Source organism: Moschus berezovskii, chromosome 15 (assembly GCF_049115385.1).
Source record: "Moschus berezovskii isolate FMDL1 chromosome 15, NW_MosBer_1.0, whole genome shotgun sequence".
In the NCBI taxonomy this organism is placed as follows: domain Eukaryota; kingdom Metazoa; phylum Chordata; class Mammalia; order Artiodactyla; family Moschidae; genus Moschus; species Moschus berezovskii.
The window spans coordinates 67,051,146-67,069,411 of record NC_142474.1 but is presented as its reverse complement, the minus strand read 5'-3'; the positions used below and the strand labels follow the sequence as shown (position 1 = coordinate 67,069,411).

The 18,266-nt window shown below is 38.2% G+C and overlaps 1 protein-coding gene across 16 annotated transcripts in view; it reads right to left on the bottom strand.

Moving 5' to 3' along the window:
- The window catches only part of CREM (cAMP responsive element modulator), a 69,905-nt gene that overhangs the window by 1,927 nt on the left and 49,712 nt on the right, over positions 1–18,266 (bottom strand). For 9 of the 16 annotated variants that reach the window (XM_088844162.1, XM_088844166.1, XM_088844160.1 and 6 more), the window contains 2 exons: positions 7,882–7,917; positions 3,942–4,098 (listed from right to left, as the gene is read on the bottom strand). In XM_088844162.1, the coding sequence (XP_088700288.1) occupies positions 3,942–4,098; positions 7,882–7,917 (193 nt within the window). Of the gene's footprint in view, positions 1–3,941; positions 4,099–7,799; positions 7,822–7,881; positions 7,918–11,491; positions 12,158–12,219; positions 12,432–18,266 lie in introns of those variants that run through there. The other 7 variants (XM_055427938.2, XM_088844169.1, XM_088844170.1 and 4 more) reach the window with 6 other exon arrangements.

Genomic DNA, 18,266 nt, shown 5'->3' with positions numbered 1-18,266 from the left:
CCAAAGCAACACACACAAATGAACCCACGAGCCGAGTTAGTTATTTTCATGCATAACCCCACCAAAAACAATGGACACAGCCAACATTTTCTCTCCTTTTTTTTTTCAGGGAGGGAGGAGGTGGCAACCACATCATTTAACTCCTCTGTAGAAGATACCCTTTGATCACAGCTTTATTTTGGAGCATTCCTTTGAGAAGAACTGCCTTAGCCTACATTGAAACAGATAATTCAAATATATAAACAAAAGTTGCGTCAGATGTCTGATTACCAGCTACTGTAATGCCAGTTACCTCTGCTGCAATGCTGAACTAGGATTGACATGTGCAACACACTTGGCCGATTCTGCTTTATGTTTGGGGGTAGTTGACGCTCACTAACAACTGGTTATCTGTGTTTTCTCTGTGGGAAGTAAGGGTCAGCAGAAGAGAGACCTTGAAATCCCAATGAACTGCAGGAAGAGATCAAGCCTTACGCCTAGCTGAGAACAATGCCGTTGCCCTGTGAATTTAAGATGTTCTCAGACTTTTCAACCAGTTAACAGAAAAATTAACAGTGTAAAAGTGAGCCCAATCTGATAAACACAGATTAAGGTAATCTAAATGATTCACATGGCAAAGTCAAGAATAACTCCAATCACACTTGGCAGTTTGGGAACATAATTCAACTATTTCACAAAGAAATGAAAATATATTTCTGAATACCAAGCTTTTCATGATTAAATCATCATATGAAATTCTAGATCTGGAAGGAAGATAGTAATTTTATAAAACACGTTACCATGAAATGAAATTTTAAACATTGAAGAGCAGTGTCGTGGGATGTCTAATTTTTCAAGTTTTATTTACCAAGGTCAACTATTTCTAGTGAAATATCCATACTTCATGTTTCATGTGTCTGCCTGCGTGTTATCAGAGTCAAAATGTTCTAGGCACAAAGCTCTGGATGGTCATACCAGTAGGTGGTACATTCCTAAGTTGTCTCAGCTATGGAAAACACCTGTTTCTTCTATTAATAGTTAGCTCAGCTTTCAGGTCTTGCATTTGTCTGAAGATATCCTTGGTGTGGAGAAGAAATACACAGCAAAAAGGAAACGCTGACAAGCTTGTTAAAAAAATAAAAACCATTGTAGGATTGGTAGAAATACAATTAACTATCTATTATGAATGCCAGCCAAAGAATTTAGTCTTTTTAAAAAAAAATTTTTTAAACAGGGGGAAATAAAGCTCTTTAATCATTAATACGACAACCATAGACTATGCTTTAATTACAAATATAGTAATGTTAAGTGAAAACTTTGTAATTCGGCTTTCCCTTTTCCCTAGTTTCCGCTGTTAGAATATAATCTAATTTTATAGAAGTACTACAACTGCAATAGAAAGTGTAGAAGCTCTGAAATCAGAGGTGCATCTGAAAACACTGACTTCATCACATATTGAAGTGAAGTTGCTCAGTCGTGTCTGACTCTTTGCAACTCCATGGACTAGCCTATCAGGCTCCTCCATCCATGGGATTTTCCAGGCAAGAATACTGGAGTGGGTTGCCATTTCCTTCTCCAGGGGAATTTAGTCTTGTTAAAGAAAGAATGTGTAACAGGTCTTTTACATGAATAAGTCAGTCCTACATGTCTCTACGTGGTGGGGCTATGGGTAATTTGAACTCTTTCTGTAAGGCCATACAACTGAATGGACAGTTGACACCAAGGTCTCTTGCAGGTGACCTCAGTGTTAGTGCTGTGTGGGCTCTGGGTAAAGACAACCTGAATGAACTTCCAAGTTCCGTTTGGGCTGTGTGATTTTAGCCAGCTTGTTACCTGACCTCTAGAGAGAGAGAGAGAGAGAGAGAGAGTGTGTGTGTGTGTGTTCAGTCATGTCTGACTCTTTGCAACCCCATGGACTGTAGCCCACTAGGCTCCTCTGTCCCTGGGATTTCCCATGCATGAATACTGGAGTGGGTAACCATTCCCTTCTCCAGAGTATCTTCCTGACCCAGGGATCGAACCCAGGTCTCCTGCATTGCAGGCACATTCTTTATGCTCTGAGCCACCAGGGAAGCCCATGAAAAGTAAGGAGAATCACTAGACCTATTCTCATGTGAAAGCTATGTGCCTGCGAGTTAAAGAAACGGTAGAAACAAGCATTGAAAACTTGCTCAACAGACACTGAGCAACCGAAGAGCCATTTATCATCTGCTTTTCTCTTGTCCTGCTCTGAAACTGAAATCTAAAACAGACCCTTCTCAGAATTCCTCGCACCTAAACGATGCTTACCCCTTGGAAGGAAAGTTATGACCAGCCTAGATAGTATATTAAAAAGCAGAGACATTACTTTGCCAACAAAGGTCTGTCTAGTCAAGGCTATGGTTTTTCCAGTGGTCATGTATGAACGTGAGAGTTGGACTGTGAAGAAAGCTGATCGCCGAAGAATTAATGCTTTTGAACTGTGGTGCTGGAGAAGACTCTTGAGAGTCCCTTGGACTGCAAGGAGATCCAACCAGTTCATTCTAAAGGAGGTCGATCCTGGGTGTTCATTGGAAGGACTGATGCTAAAGCTGAAACTCCAATACTTTGGCCACCTGATGTGAAGAGCTGACTCACTGGAAAAGACTCTGATGCTGGGAGGGATTGGGGGCGGGAGGAGAAGGGGACGACAGAGAATGAGATGGCTGAATGACATCACCGACTTGATGGACATGAGTTTGAGTGAACTCTGGGAGCTGGTGATGGACAGGGAGGTCTGGTGTGCTGTGATTCATGGGGTCGCAAAGAGTCGGTCACGACTGAGCAACTGAACTGAACTGAACTGAGGGACTGTCTCAGTTATTTCTAGCCCAGGAAATATACAAGAACATGTGACAAAATGAGAGAGGGAACTAGAAGTATATGTACTACAAGAGGCGTCGCTACGTGGTGGGGCTGTGGGTAATTTTAATTCTTCCTCTTGCTTTGTCCCTGCACTCAGCTAGAATTTTTCAGAATAGACTGTACTTTGGTATAATAAAGAAAAAACGAAGTTACAAAATGGATAGAAAACTACATGTAAAAGACTTAGAAAATTCTGAACTCACACTCAAATTTATTTTGCTCATAAAGAAGCTTTTTTTTTTTTTTTTACAGGATCTTTAACAAGTCAGTGGGGGATGGGGTGGGAGGTGGGAAGAAGGTTCAAGAGGAACGGGACATACATATGCGTATGGCTGATTCATGCTGATGCATGGCAGAAACCAACACAATGTTGTAAAACAATTATTCTCCAATTAAAAATAAATAAAAACAAACAAGTCAGGCAATCATTTTATCTCAGTCTTTTTGTATAAAGTATAGAAGTACTAATTCATGTCAATGTATGGCAAAACCAACCAATATAATATTGTAAAATAATTTGCCTCTAATAAAAAATAAATTACTTAAAAAAAAAAATAAATAAATAAATAAATAATCTTTAAGAAAAAAAAAAGTACTTCATTGTCATCATCGAACCATTTTCTACGGTTTTCATTGTATCTGAATGTCTTATTTCATAATAATGATAATTATATTGACCATGCTAATTGACAAATAATGATAATTTTTTAAAATAATGATTATTTTAAGTTAATTTTTATTGAGTATAGTTGTTAAGAAGCTAAAAATTACTTATCACCTATTTCACAAAGTAAATACCAAGTATAAAGTGAATCTTTATTTGTAATAAAGTCCTTCTGTTGTCATTAAAAAAATTTAATGTCTTATTTAGATATTACCCTACAACACAGGGGGATGTACCTCGGCTGATGAAAGAGTTTCATGTTTAGAACTCTAATTAGAAAACTTACCTATGAGCACAAGCAGAGCAAGAGTCTACACAAAATGCCACAGAACACGTAACATGGGAAAAATAGCTGAGGACAAGTAGTAAATGATATGTCCCCTAGGTGGCCGCAATTTCTAACGAAACGCCTTACCTGTTTTTCATTAGCCTCAGCTCCCGTTTGCGTGTCGCTTCCTCTGCTAGCTGCTGGGGACTGTGCAGGCTTCCAGGGGAGGCAGCCATCACCACTCCCTGTGGCAAAGCAGTAGTCGGAGCTCGGATCTGGTAAGTCGGCATGTCGCCAGTGGCGGCTGCAATGAAACAAACAAAATGGCACAAGTCATACAATTTCCCACTTGATATATTTTATATAAAGTTGACCTGGAAATAACAACCTTCTTTTTACATGTTGTGAGAGGTGATCTTGCTAATGTTTAAGATGACTGTTCAGGGCATTATAGAAATCTTAGGTATGAAAGATCCCATGAGCATTTGGGACAATGATACTCAGGATGGTCTATACATTTAATAGAAAAATGCCCTAACACTTTTTAGAAAGGTTTTATTTATTTATTTTTAATCAAAGGCTAAAGTAGGGAGACTTTTGAATTAATAGTTCATTTAGCCTAAAATCAGTGGTGTGCTGATACCTATTTAACCGCAAGCTCTCCAGGAGGGAAAAAAAAGCCCTGGTCTGTAGTGTTTATCAACTCCCAGGATGTGAACACTTTCACCATGGCCAGTTTCATGCTACCAGTGTGACTTCACTAGATGTAGAGGTGGAAAGACATACTATAGTAAGGGGCACACCATGCAGACACAACAGATGTAAGTAACCTCAAGATCATGGATATAATTATCAGAAAGGATGAGTTTTAAGTGTTTATTAATATAATTTATCTATTAAGTATATGTGTATTATCAATACATCTAATTTTTACTGATGGCTGTTTTTGCAACCAGTTCATAAAAATTCTGAAAATGTAATCACTGGTACCAGCAAAGCAGTGGGAGCTGGCCCTTGCACACCACTGCAAGAATTTTACTTAAGCAGAACATCTGTATCCTCTGAATAGCCCAGTGAAGAGATTTTCCCATAGCCTACATCATACCTGAAACAGTTCCTGAAAATCTTTAAGTGCAAGTGTTATTAACAGATGATGACTAACTGGGCTGCTGGAAGGAAAATACTAGCTTACTGTATTTTCAGCTTAAAAACAAGAACAAAATAGGCAAACAGGAAAGCTCTACTTAAAACTGGTTTCTCTGAGGAATAATAATTTTTGTCTTTCCTAGGTTCCTTGAGATAATAACACCTTTCTAAGCAATCATGTTTTAAAACACATTTTCTAATTATCGTATAATCATAGCTAAATGATAAATTTAAATATTTAGTATTCATACTGAATACTAAAAGTCCTAAGAGTGTCCTGATTTCAAAATTTGTCTATCTACTGCCATAAACACTGCTTCCTATAAAGGACAGATGGATTTAAGTCATGAAACATTTTTTTGCCACCAACTTTTCAACTTTGAGAATGAATCGTCCATAGTTAATTTGACATTTTGATGAGATATTGCAAAATGCATGCTCTCTCAAAGTTAAACCCAAGAAAGGTTTAAAAAGTTATGAAGTTCTATAAAAATTGGTCTGAACCTCGTGCCAATCAAATTATGAAAGGCATCATCACTGTATGTCACTGAAATGTATTATACCCATTGAGTAAGAAACAAAATTTTACCCAAAAGGGAGACAAAGACTTTTTCATTAAAGTGGAATATTATCACTGAAAACAGCCAACCAGTTTAAAAGGTTCATCAGAAATGATCTATGTGCTTCTTTTGGATATATACCAGGGTTTTTTTCCCTCTAGGGCTTGAGAATTAGGTGAAAGAATAAAAATATGGCTTTGAGTGAAGATAACAAGGTCTTTGTAAGATTAACAAAACAACTTATAAATTTATCCCTTCTGTATATAATTTAATATATAATCGTGATAAATAGTAACTGACAGATATAACAATCACTAGCAAAATTTAATATTAGTAAACTTGGGAAAAATCCTAAATTTATTTTTGTGACTATTTAAAACACTGTATATACAGATGTCTTATTATATGTTGCAGAAAATTTTGAAATTATTCAAGAAGATATTTTAAAAAATCAGTTGTAAACTGTTAACTTCCTAAAGATTTTTTAGAAAAACTCCAAATCATATTGCCAGGGGAACTAGCATGGTGCACAGAACAACACAGTTGTCTCCTTTCTCTGTACTCACATCAGGGGAAGGTGGTTATGGGTTAATAAAGGTTAAACAATGGAACAGCTGGAGGCGACAGAGGCTTTCTAAAATTGGAACAATGGCCTGTGACGAATGAGAAGTTCTTGTGTCTTCCCTGTGCTGACATTTGCAGGCAGCAAGGATGCAGACCTTGATCTAGGGTTGTTCTGGCCAAACACTGCTCACAAACAGTGCAATAAAAATTAACAGCAAGGTACAGAGGAGTTCAGGATGCTTGCTCTAGTTTAGTGTATATCTGCTATTTTTGGTACTGTAAGTTAGAGCAGACTGGTTATGTGATATACAAAAGTTAAAGAGTATCCATTTTTCAAAAAAGGAAAAAGGGTAGGGGGAAGAATATTTTGCAGGTGAAAAAGTAAAGTTCATTCACTGGTCTTAAAGCCAGAAATGGTTCTAAACTTGTGCCTGTTTCCAAAAGCTGAAACTAACCTCCAAGGGCCAAACTTGGCACCATGAAGAAGAGCGGCACTTTTTAAAGAAGTATTTGTAAAACATTTTGAGCAACAGCTCAGGAAAAAATACAGCTTTAAAATGATATCTTGGAAAGGAATGTTGTATTTGGATGTATTAGTTCTAGATTATTCGCTAACAAAACTAGGTTTTGATACAATTTTTCAGACCTAGAATATATTCATTCTATCTCCTTCAACAAAAAATCACCCTGCAGTGCATCAGTTCAAGCCAGAAATAGGAATTAATGTAAATTCGTAGGAATTAGCATCAATTCCTATAATATCCCAAATAATCTATGTAATGGTGCTATTCTAATGTCTAATGGTTACTGAATAAGGATCAAAGGATGAATTCCATATACTGAAATATGATCTTGTTAGTAAGCATTTTAATAAGATATAGGCAAAGAGAATCTTTTGTTTTAAGGAAATCCAAATGTCAAAAAGTTGTCTTTGAAACAAGTTATGAAATTGTCTTAGCTTTAGTTTTCAATGAAATGATTCAGTGGTAATTTAAAACAGGTTAGATGTTGAGGATCACAGTTCAAAGAAACCTCTTACATTCTTTGGTGTCACACTCTGATCTATGGATTCTTACAAAGGCCAATTCCTGTTCCTTCTAACTACTAAAAGTGCCCAAATTATTTTTTATTCCAGAATTTCACTGTACACATTATTTCTGAAAATAAGTAGACCATCTGTGGGGGCTTTAAACTCATGATCAAAGAAAAACAAGAAAAGGATATTGATACACTAATTTTATTCTAAGGCTGCAAACTTTAAAGACAAGTCAGGAACATCTTTTTTACCTTGGTATCCCCGAGAATCTAGCTTGGTCTTTGATACTATGAGTGCCTGGTTAGTTTACATGTGCACCACACGGAGAAAATTTTGAACTTCCTGGGGTTTTGCAAAAGTCCACTGTCATTTAGAATGTCTAAAGTAAGCAATATTATGATTATAAGACCATAATTAGCTATTGTTATTATAGCTAAGTTTTTAACACTAAGCCATGGAAAGCCCAATAAGGTGCCATGTGTTTATATCAGACTTCTTGATAAAAGGCATTATTTCTTCAGTCTTCCCTTAGATAGTAGTCATCTAACTTGGCATTTTAGAAGGAGAGAAGTTCTATTTATAGTGCAATTCCAACAATCTAACTCTTGACATGAAAAAAAGAAGTGTTTAAGCTTAGTATCAGTATTTCATGAGAAAGAAAATTCCTAGAACTCTCACTTCTGATCAGTAACTTCATACCTCTCTTCGCAAGCTTTAAACACGGTACAGCAGAAAAAGCATGGGGCTTGGAGTTTGGGTTCTAGTCAGCTCTGCCACTTACCAGCCATGTGACTTGGGGCAAGTTCAGTTTCCTCATCTGTAAAATGGGGATACATGGTCTCATTTAATACTCACAATAAACCCTGTAATGTATGTCAAAGTGTCTAGCACAGTGCCTGGCACATGGTACGTTTTCAGCAAATGTTAGTTCCCTTCCTCTTCCCTTCCTTAAATTCTGAAAGACAATATTCCAGATTAGGCTTATACTGTATATTAGTTCAAAGGCATTTAACAACCATAAATGTATTTCCCCCTGGAGTTTCCCGTCTAACAAACCTGGGTAATAGAAATGGTTGAAATGTGTGGCTCTTATTCCTTATTGTGCTTTTTAAAAAATATGCCCTCTTAAAAAACTTTAAATTTCTACTATAAAAATTTATACTATATATTCTATCCCCTTAGAGAATATATTATTAAACAATAATAGAAAACATCCTACTTAAGGTGTATAATCATTTAAAAGAGAACCTCAAAGGTGGAGAATCACAAATAATCAATGGTACAATCTCATCAGCCTGGTAATAAGAAAACTGAAAATCCCACAAGTCAAAGGTACTTGTTTCTTCCTAAAAGAGAAAAGAGGAAACAAAGCCAAATGCCTAGCCTGATAACTTCCAAAGTGAAACGATTTATCAACACCCCTAATCATGGAGATATTATTTGCTTATTTGTTTATTGAGTTCTCTGAGCACATTAACTGAATAAAGATCTCTTTTTCTACACACAGCTCCTACCTTCATGTGTCACGTTGCTCTATGTGGCTAATCCCAAACACATTGGAGAATTGCAAGCAATGGAGGTGACTTAGCAGTCATACTGGTTAGCATGGGTTGCTTGCCCTGGCTTCCAGCAAACCAACAACATCCTCATTTTTCTTTTCTGGTCCTCTTCCTCCCTGTCACCACACCAGGACTCGAAATGTCTGGGCCAGGCGTGTCCTCGCCAGGTGTCTCACACCATCCAAAACTTCCCCTCCTCCACTGCCCCCCCACTTTTCCCAGGTAAATGAAGTCCTAAATGTAAATGTAACTAAATACTGAACACTTTCAAATTTGTCATAATTACTGTAACACATAGACCCCACAGAATTGAGCCAGTACTATTTTTTAAGTTACCCATAAGGGACCTTCCTAAATTGTTTATGAAGTAAACTTCTTCAAGTGAAAAAAAAAAAAAAGTCCATGTAAAAGATGAAATTATGAATATCAAAATTTAAAGTTCTATGCAATAGCAAATATATACTCTATCATCCTAGGAGAGTAATAATAAATATTCTAGAAAAAAAAGTAATGTGATATGGTGTGAACAGGACCCAAAAAGAAGTCTGAAAATCCAAAAGGGTTCATCGCTTGCTGTGAGCTAGAAGAGCTTCACCTGCTCTGATCCCTGTTCATTTAGATGCAAATAAGGGTAACATCATCTGTAGTCAGTACCTCAAAGACAAAGCATGGAAAGTGCTTCTCCTCTCACCTATTTAAACATGGTTTCCTCAATGGGGATTTTCCTGATCCCTTAACCTGGTTACCTGCTTCTCGTGGTCTCTCATGCTCTGCCAGCTTTCTTATAGCACTCACCATATTTATATTTGTTTATTTGTAACAGTAAGTGATTTTTTTTTAAGTTTACATAAATGCAAAGTATCATCATAATTATTTTATTAGGCAATATATTCATATAGGCATATAAAACTGGGCAAAGTGAAACAAGCATCCAAAATTGTATTTCATTAAAATGTTTTTTCAAAAATAGTGGGGAAATAACACAATGGCAATTTCTCTATACCTTCCACGCAGTTACAACCTGATCCAAACATTTTTTCATGTGAAAATCTCCAATCAAAAACCTTTTCCAGCAGCCCCTTTTCACAAAGGTGAAACGTATCCTTATTCTCATGCATCAAATATTAATTAAGATACTATTTTCCAAATTTGAATAAGTTGTAATTTTTTAGCAATTCAGAAATCTAGGCTGAATACCATGACAAAATCTATTTCTGATAAAAATTTAAAGTATAGCCAATAGAATCAATAATATAATTCTATAAACCATGGATATTCACTCTCACATTCAATTCCATGATCCTATAAGCAAATCCTCCTAAAACCTTTACCAGGCCAGTCATTATTCTGGAGCCTGATTTTGGTCTAGATAAGCTTTTCAAACTATAAGTTGTAGACCATAAGTAATTCATTAGTTTCAAGGGTCAAGAATGGCATTAAAAAAAAAAAAATAGAATACACAAGTATATCACAGAGCGTAAGCACTATTTTTGAAACTGGTTTTATATAAATATACTTGTTTTATATAAACACACACACACAGAAAGTCTACTGCAGCTTGATGTAAAATGTGCATCATGGTCAAAACTGGGTGGGGACGATCCCCTGGAGAAAGGAATAGCAACACACTCCAGTATTCTTGCCTGGAGAATCCCATGGACAGAGAAGCTTGGTGGGCCATAGTCCATAGGGTCAAAAAGAGTCAGACACGACTGAAGAGACTTAGCACACATGGTCAAAAAGTTGGCAAGTCAAAGATCCAGCTCCATCCACTCCCTTCAAAATCCAAATGGAGAGGGGCTGAAACTGGGAGTCCAAAGGTGGGGCCCAAACCTGCACTGCTGCCTTCAAAAGGCCCCTTAAATCCTGTGTTTTGGGAGCTCCTCAAAAAAGCAAATAAAATACGCTTTTCATTCTCAAATAGCATTTTAAACAGAACTGATTCTGTGAGAACTGACCAGATTTCCAAAAATAATGATTTCTGAAGACATAGTGAGGTGTGTGAAAAACGTTTGACATTTAAAAAATTTCAGCATTCTGAAAATATTAAATTGGAATGGGTAAATCAGGTAATAAGCATTGTGGGCAAAACTGTGAGAAAAGAATCTTTTCAAGGATAGTAGTATGTTCACTCTGTAAACATAAATGTTCTCTTATTTACAAGCAATGGTTAAAAATGTATGCACATTTTTACTTTTAAATTTAATTTATATTCTAGTTATTCTCCAATCATTTTATTTTTTGCTATGATTTGTTTCTCATGTTTGGACATGAAAATTGGGATTAAAGGCTTGGTAAAGAAAGATACACACCAACTAATGATTTTTAGAAAAGAAACGCATGCAATGGTCCTAAAATCATTATGACATGCAATGTTTGAGATTAAGTCCATCTGTCTCTTACAATAAGTCTGTCATCTCAGGGCTTCTGTAATCTATAGCACTTCCAAAACCTCAACCTCACAAAAACTTCTTAAAGAAAAACAATTTAACACAGGCTTTACTTGCTCAAGACAATGGAATGTTCCCTTCAGGAAAAGAGCGAGATCCACCGAGTGAACAGCTAAAAGGTGTTTCCAGTAACCCTTTCTTAAGAAATTCGACTGCAAGTTTAGTACGGGTCTGGCACCCAACTGCAAGTCACTAATTCACAAGCATTACCCGAAACCGAGAGCATGAACCCCGGGAAGAAGTGACGGTGGGGGTGGGGGTGGGGGTGGGGTGGGTGGGGGGCGGCCAATCAAAGACTTGCACTCCCCCGGCCGAGCACGAGCGGGCGCTCGGTCCCCAGGCACCTGCGCAGGCCGCCTGGTCCCACCGGGCACACACTTACCTGGGGCGCAACGTGAAGGCAAGGCTCACGGGACCTGCCGGGAGCTAAGGGCGCCGTCGGGGAGGGTGGCCGCCCCCACCTGCGCGCGGCCGAGCGGAAAGAACTGAGTCAATTACGGCGTGACTCGGACTGACGTCAGCGTGCAGCTCGCCTGCAGTTTAACTTTCCACTCCCCGCTGCACCGATTCCAGGAAATGTAATGACGTCGGCCCTCTGAACCCGGTGAGCTGAGCAGCAGACCGTTTTCCACAGGACGGAAGGAACGGCAGGCTCACCAACACCCTTGACGCGCTGGGTTCCTTATTCTGTTTTGCAGCTACATTTGAACACAGCGTGAAAAAAATCGGAAGCTGACTTTGACTTTTTTTTTTTAAACAACTTGAACAGAATGTGTGTTTCCCTCGCAGCTGCACTGGATCTGCAACAGGTTGCAGATGAATCAACACCTTATTTTAGTAGAGCAAATGGAGAAAGAGAGGGGCGTGGGGTGGGGGGCGGCGGATTACCACTTTGGCTAAGGAAGCAGCTTAGTACTGAGCAAAGAAGCAACTACACTCAGATGCCTTCACAGGGTGCCAAGCAGATACGGTTACAGATTAGAAGAAACGTCTTACTTCTCAGCTACTAGAAAGTTGATACTTTGGGAAACACTGAAGAGGTCCCTAAATAATATTTCTAAACTTTAAAAACAATTCTGCGGAATGTAAACCCCTCTTTAAAATTCTTACCTGTTTCATCCCCAGTTACAGCCATGATGGGCTTCTGCATACAGCACCGCCTGGCTTCCCCTGCCGCGGGTCCACATAAAGTGTTCCAAACCAGCAAGCTCGTGCGGGGTGAGTAGGAGTACTGACATCACAATGACATCACTAGCCTATCACTGCCATCAATTTGCTTTGTCACACACGAGCTCACTGAAACCAAACCCTATTAAAACCCTTCCTGTAAGAAATCATTTGAGTGTTCTAGTTCCTCATTTTTACATAAAAATCGAGTTGGGCTCTGGGAAAAAAAAAAAAAAAACCATCTTATTAGCATTAAAAGTTACCTGGTTGTTTTTTATGGGGCTACTTTTAATTATTGTTATGTCCAGTGCTTCTAAGTAAGCAAAGTAGGCATAAACCTTAAATATTTTTCTTAACTCATAGAAAGATAAAAAGCACTTACAGAATTAAAAAAAAAAAAATTGACAATCAGTCCAGAAAAATGCTGTGAAATACAAAGAAGTGTATTTCATTGATGCTTCTAAACTCACCAGGTAAGGAATACCCAGCCACCTTACTTGACTTAATACATTTTTATTTTCTACAATATCGTAAAATCCAGCTGTTCCTAGGATGGCACAGAATTTGCTAATTTCACTTGAAGGAAATACATACTGAAATTTTAAAAATCCACTCTGCCAAAAGTAGCAAGTATTATATAAATTCTTCCAGAAAAATTAGATTGAATCATACGAATTGGCTGATCGTTAACCTTTTCGGCCCATAAAAATAGCAATTTCATGTGGCTCAATCTAATATGCTACTTTACTCAATTAAAATCCTGTGAAAAGAATTTTGTGCTTTAAAAAGCTCATAAATAAATCACAATTACTATTCATACATTTAAAAAATACATCCAGTTTTATTTGGATCACTGATTAAAGGTTCAGCACATGAAGAACTGGATCATTGCTGGAAATTTAACTATTACAAAGTTAGACAAAAGACTGGCACATGTTCAACAGAAAAACAGACTACAGCCCTGGGGAAGAAAATGATCTACATCTCTACTGCACAAAAATAAGTGATCTGTCACTGATCTTCTATCCTTATCAGTGGGCTTACAAAGTCCATTCCCTGTAGGACTAGGATTCAATTCAATATTACATCATTGAAAGGGTATTCATTCTACTACCTCCTTCTTGGTTTATTCAATGAAGTACTTCTAGTAAGGCAGATACTTCACATTCAGACACTTGGGAGGCAAAACATGATGAAGGATCCATGGTTCTAGTAATTTTCCGAAGCACATAAACTAAAGACATCCTGACTAAGTAAGAAAGTCTGGAGACCAATGGTGAGTCCATGAGGGACTCTTTTCCATCCCAGCCACGCCTGAGGGTTTGGGTTCAGGACTGCTGATCAACTTTATTTCAAATTTGAGAAAGTTCACATTGATTTTAATCTCACCATTTCTTTAAATTGGCACTTGGGTGCTCAAACCTATTCGTGTAAAAAAAAAAAAAAAAGGGGGCACTTCCCTGGTGGTCAGTGGCTAAGACTACCAATACAGGGGGCCTAGGTTCAATCCCTGGTCAGGGAACTAGATCCTGCATGCCGCAGCTAAGACTCAGAGGAGCCAAGTAAATAAATATAAATATATTTTTTAAAAAGAGAGTAGAGGAAGGAAAGGAAGAAGGGGGGAGTTGGTTGCTTGGCTGACTACTGCTATTGGTACAGTTTTAATAAATCCCCTGGACTAGATAAATTTGGTTAATCAGCACATGGAACTAATCACGTTTTTATAGACGGAGACCATTTCGCTTTCGTTCAGTAAATGGTTATTGAACATTTATTACATGTCAGGAGTGTCATGGGTCCCAGCAGCCAGATGTAGAAGGTTGGGGAAGACTGCCTTGGAAAGTGTTTCCCAGCATGAAGTGATGGGGGAAGTGCTCCTGCCAGGGCACATAGCTCTAGGTGAGGGTCCTAGAGGGGAGAGGGCACATGGCACAGGACAGGAAATGAAAGGAACTCTGCACAAAAGAGGGACAAGTCCAGTAAGGAAGGAAAGCCTGGATCAAGCAGAGGTTTGGGCTTTGTTAGGGACTCTGATTCTAACAAGTAACAGGCATTCACAGAAGGGTTTTGAGCAGAAGAGGTTGACGAGATTACACACTTGAAAATTTTACAAACAACACTCTGAACTGCAGAAGGGAGAGCAGAATGGGAAAGAGGAAATGCAGGAGACAGAGACTTTTGTTTCTAAGAAATATTAGTAGCTCCCAGAATCACTGGCAAGGATGAGTAAAGGGAGCCTGGCTAAACTTTCAGGAGCAATTCCCAAAACACCAGGCCAACAATGGAGCTGATGCTTCTGGTGTGAGGAGGAAAATCAGGATGCTGCTCCATAGCTGCCAGCTTCACGGCGGCCACCGGGCAGTGGCCAGGGATCACCAAGGTCCGGAAAGAGGACTGTGACGGTGGAATGCCTTTGTGTTATTATTAAATTTTTATCTAAACTGATAAGAAATAAAAGTATGAAACACTGCCAGACCTCTGGGGTCTAGAAAGCTGTTTAAGAAGTAGGCATTTATAAACTTCTGTTGTACAGAAACACTTTGCACTCAAAAGCATTATGTGGCATAATGTGAAAAAAAAAAAGATGAGGATACAGACTCACAGAGAAACTGCTGTGACCTTTCAGGGGCTGATAGGGTGGAAGGTGGACAAGAGTAAGACAAGAACGCCCACGGACTCTGCTATGTTCAAGGAAGAAGGAGAACCCTTGGCCACCATTATTTTTCAGATGGAGAAGGAGAAGATAAAAGTAAAGGCAAGGAGAAAGAACAAGAGGAATATTTATTTATATCTTATTTGTGTTTGATATAAACATTCATGTAGGATCACAGGGAGATTCACCAAGAGTCAGAATATTATTAGCAGTAGAAGTAATTAGTTTTAGCAAGGTTCATAGATAAAAGATAAACTTAAAAAAAAAAACAATTATTTCTCTATACCAGCAACCAGAAAATGTAACAAAGAGCTACCACTCCTAAAAGCAAACACAAAAACCCAATCCCATCAAGTATTTAAGAATTGAACGCTGTTCAGAGTATGAGAGGACGCCCCCCGCCATGGAGAAAATTTTAAACTGTTAAAATAAGTTAAGATCTGAATAAGTATGCTCTGTTTGGTGGGAATATAAATTGGTGTAGCCACTATGGAAGACACTATGGAGGGTCCTCAAAAAATTAAAAATCAAACCACCCTATGACCCAGCAATCCTACTTTGGGTATTCATCTGAAGAAAATAAAAATACTAACTCAAAAAGTATCTACACCCTCATGTTCACTGCAGCAATATTTACAATAGCCAAAACATGGAAACAATCTTAAGTGTCTATCGACAGATAAACAATTAAAGAAGATGTGGTATATGTACATATATATATAAACTATAATTTTAATCAACTATAAAAAAGAAGGAAATTCTGTCATTTGTGACAGCATAGGTGGACCCTGAGGAGAGTATTATGCTAAGTAAAATCAGTCAGACAGAGAAAGACAAATGCTGTATGATATCACTTATATGTGAAATTTAAACAAACAAAACTCAAACTCACAGACAAAGAGAACAGACTGGTGGAAGCCAAAGGTGGGGGATGGGGGAGAGCAAAAAAGGGTGAAGGGGTGTCAAAAGGTACAAATTCTAGTTATAAAATAAGTCCCAGGAATGTAAAGTACGAACTGGTGACTAGAGTTACTAATATTGTGTTGTATATTTGAAAGGCATGTGACGAGTTGACTCACTGGAAAAGACTCTGATGCTGGGAAGGATTGGGGGCAGGAGGAGAAGGGGACAACAGGGAATGAGATGGCTGGATGGCATCACAGACTCGATGGACATGAGTTTGAGTGAACTCCGGGAGTTGGTGATGGACAGGGAGGCCTGGCGTGCTGTGATTCATGGGGTCACAAATAGTCGGACACGACTGAGTGACTGAACTGAACTGAAGAGTAAAGATAGCATATTAAAAAGCAGAGACATTACTTTGTCAACAAAGGTCCATCTGGTCAAGGCTATGGTTTTTCCAGTGGTCATGTATGGATGTGAGAGTTGGACTGTGAAGAAAGCTGAGGGCCGAAGAATTGATGCTTTTGAACTGTGGTGCTGGAGAAGACTCTTGAGAGTCCCTTGGACTGCAAGGAGATCCAACCAGTCCATCCTAAAGGAGATCAGTCCTGGGTGTTCATTGGAAGGACTGATGCTAAAGCTGAAACTCCAATACTTTGGCCACCTCATGCGATGAGTTGATTCATTGGAAAAGACCCAGATGCTGAAAGGGATTGAGGGCAGGAGGAGAAGGGGACGACAGAGAATGAGATGGCTGGATGGCATCACCGACTCTGCGGACATGAGTTTGAGTGAACTCCGGGAGTTGGTGATGGACAGGGAGGCCTGGCGTGCTGTGATTCATGAGGTTGCAAAGAGTTAGACACGACTGAGTGACTGAATTGAACTGAAGAGTAAGTCTTAAAAGTCCTCAGCACACAAAAAAAGTCTCTAACTATACACGGTTAAGTATGTTATAATAAATAGCCTTATCGTGGCGATCACTAACTGTGACTAACAAATGTAGGATCATTATGCTGTACACCTGAAATTAACAAAAATGCTATGTGTCAGTGAAGTGAGTGAATGAAGTCGCTCAGTCGTGTCCGACTCTGCAACCCCATGGACTGTAGCCCACCAGGCTCTTCCATCCATGAGATTCTCCAGGCAAGAGTACTGGAGTGGGTTGCCATTTCCTTCAGTATACCTCAATAAGAAAAAAGACTTCAGTTCTCCCTAAGTCAATCGATAAATAGAGTGTAATCTCATCATTGGTTTTCTTACTGTATTATACTATTAGTATTTAGAAATCCAACCTTATTCCCAACGCATATGAGAGAATAATAATTCACAAAAGCGAAACAGCACTAAAAACAAAAAGTTAAAAAGACAAAAAAGGGGCGCTTGTTCTGTGACAACAAAAGCAGTGTGGTGCTGGCGTGCAGCAGTGAGAATGCTGAGACATTTCATGACTGCACAAGGCCTACTTACTGCACAATTAAGACGGCGCATAACTGGCTGCATATGTGGAGAGAAAAAAATAAAAACAGGTTTTCACCCAAGACTACACACAGAGGTGGATCACAGGTAGATTAACAAAGTAATGTGAAAGGTAAAACCATAAAGTTGACAGAATCAATGCAGAAAAATATCCTTTGTGACTTATGGAAGAAAAAGACTTGTTAACGCCCCCCCATATATAAGACTCAAGTGTGTATTATTGATGCACAACACAAAACATTAAAAAAAAAAAACTCTCCTTCTTAAAGCAGCAAGTTTTCAGTAGATTTTCCAAATTAAAAAAACATAAAAGGAGAAGAAATGAGAGCATTCTTTATGATTTTTCATTTAGGTATAAAGGATTTTTGAGTATCAGATAAACAGAATGGGTGCTTTAATTTTATATTTAAAGGAAAACATTAAAGCACTGGGTAAATATTATTTTTTTAACTCCATAAATGTCACCAGTTTAGCTTTTCATTCACTTTTATTATACTCCATATAGTGCCCCAAATACTTCAGAGTAAATCTAAATTATCAAGAGACTCATCAATTGTAATATGCTGTTTTCTATACTTGCAAAACTTTCAAACTAAAAGAAGTGATGTTACACCCCGCCCTTAAAATTAGTGGAAATAGACCAAAGGGAATAAAATTAAACTAAAACACAAGATTTTTGAAAGTTGCATTGAATACATTATAGTTATTTGAGCACAACTGAATGAAATAAAAAGTACTGTATACTTCAATTTTCATTGAAATCTTAGGTTATCCTTAAGGCTATATATCACAACTGCTTCATTTCACTACTCTTAGCTTTCACAAGAGATAGAATAGGTACCTCAGAAATCAAATGTACTAAAAATGCTCAAAAGAAAGCACAAAATCAGTATTTGTTTTGAAATAAGATGTCTAGAAAGTAGGCTTGAGTGTAACAACTGGGGAAAAACCCAAA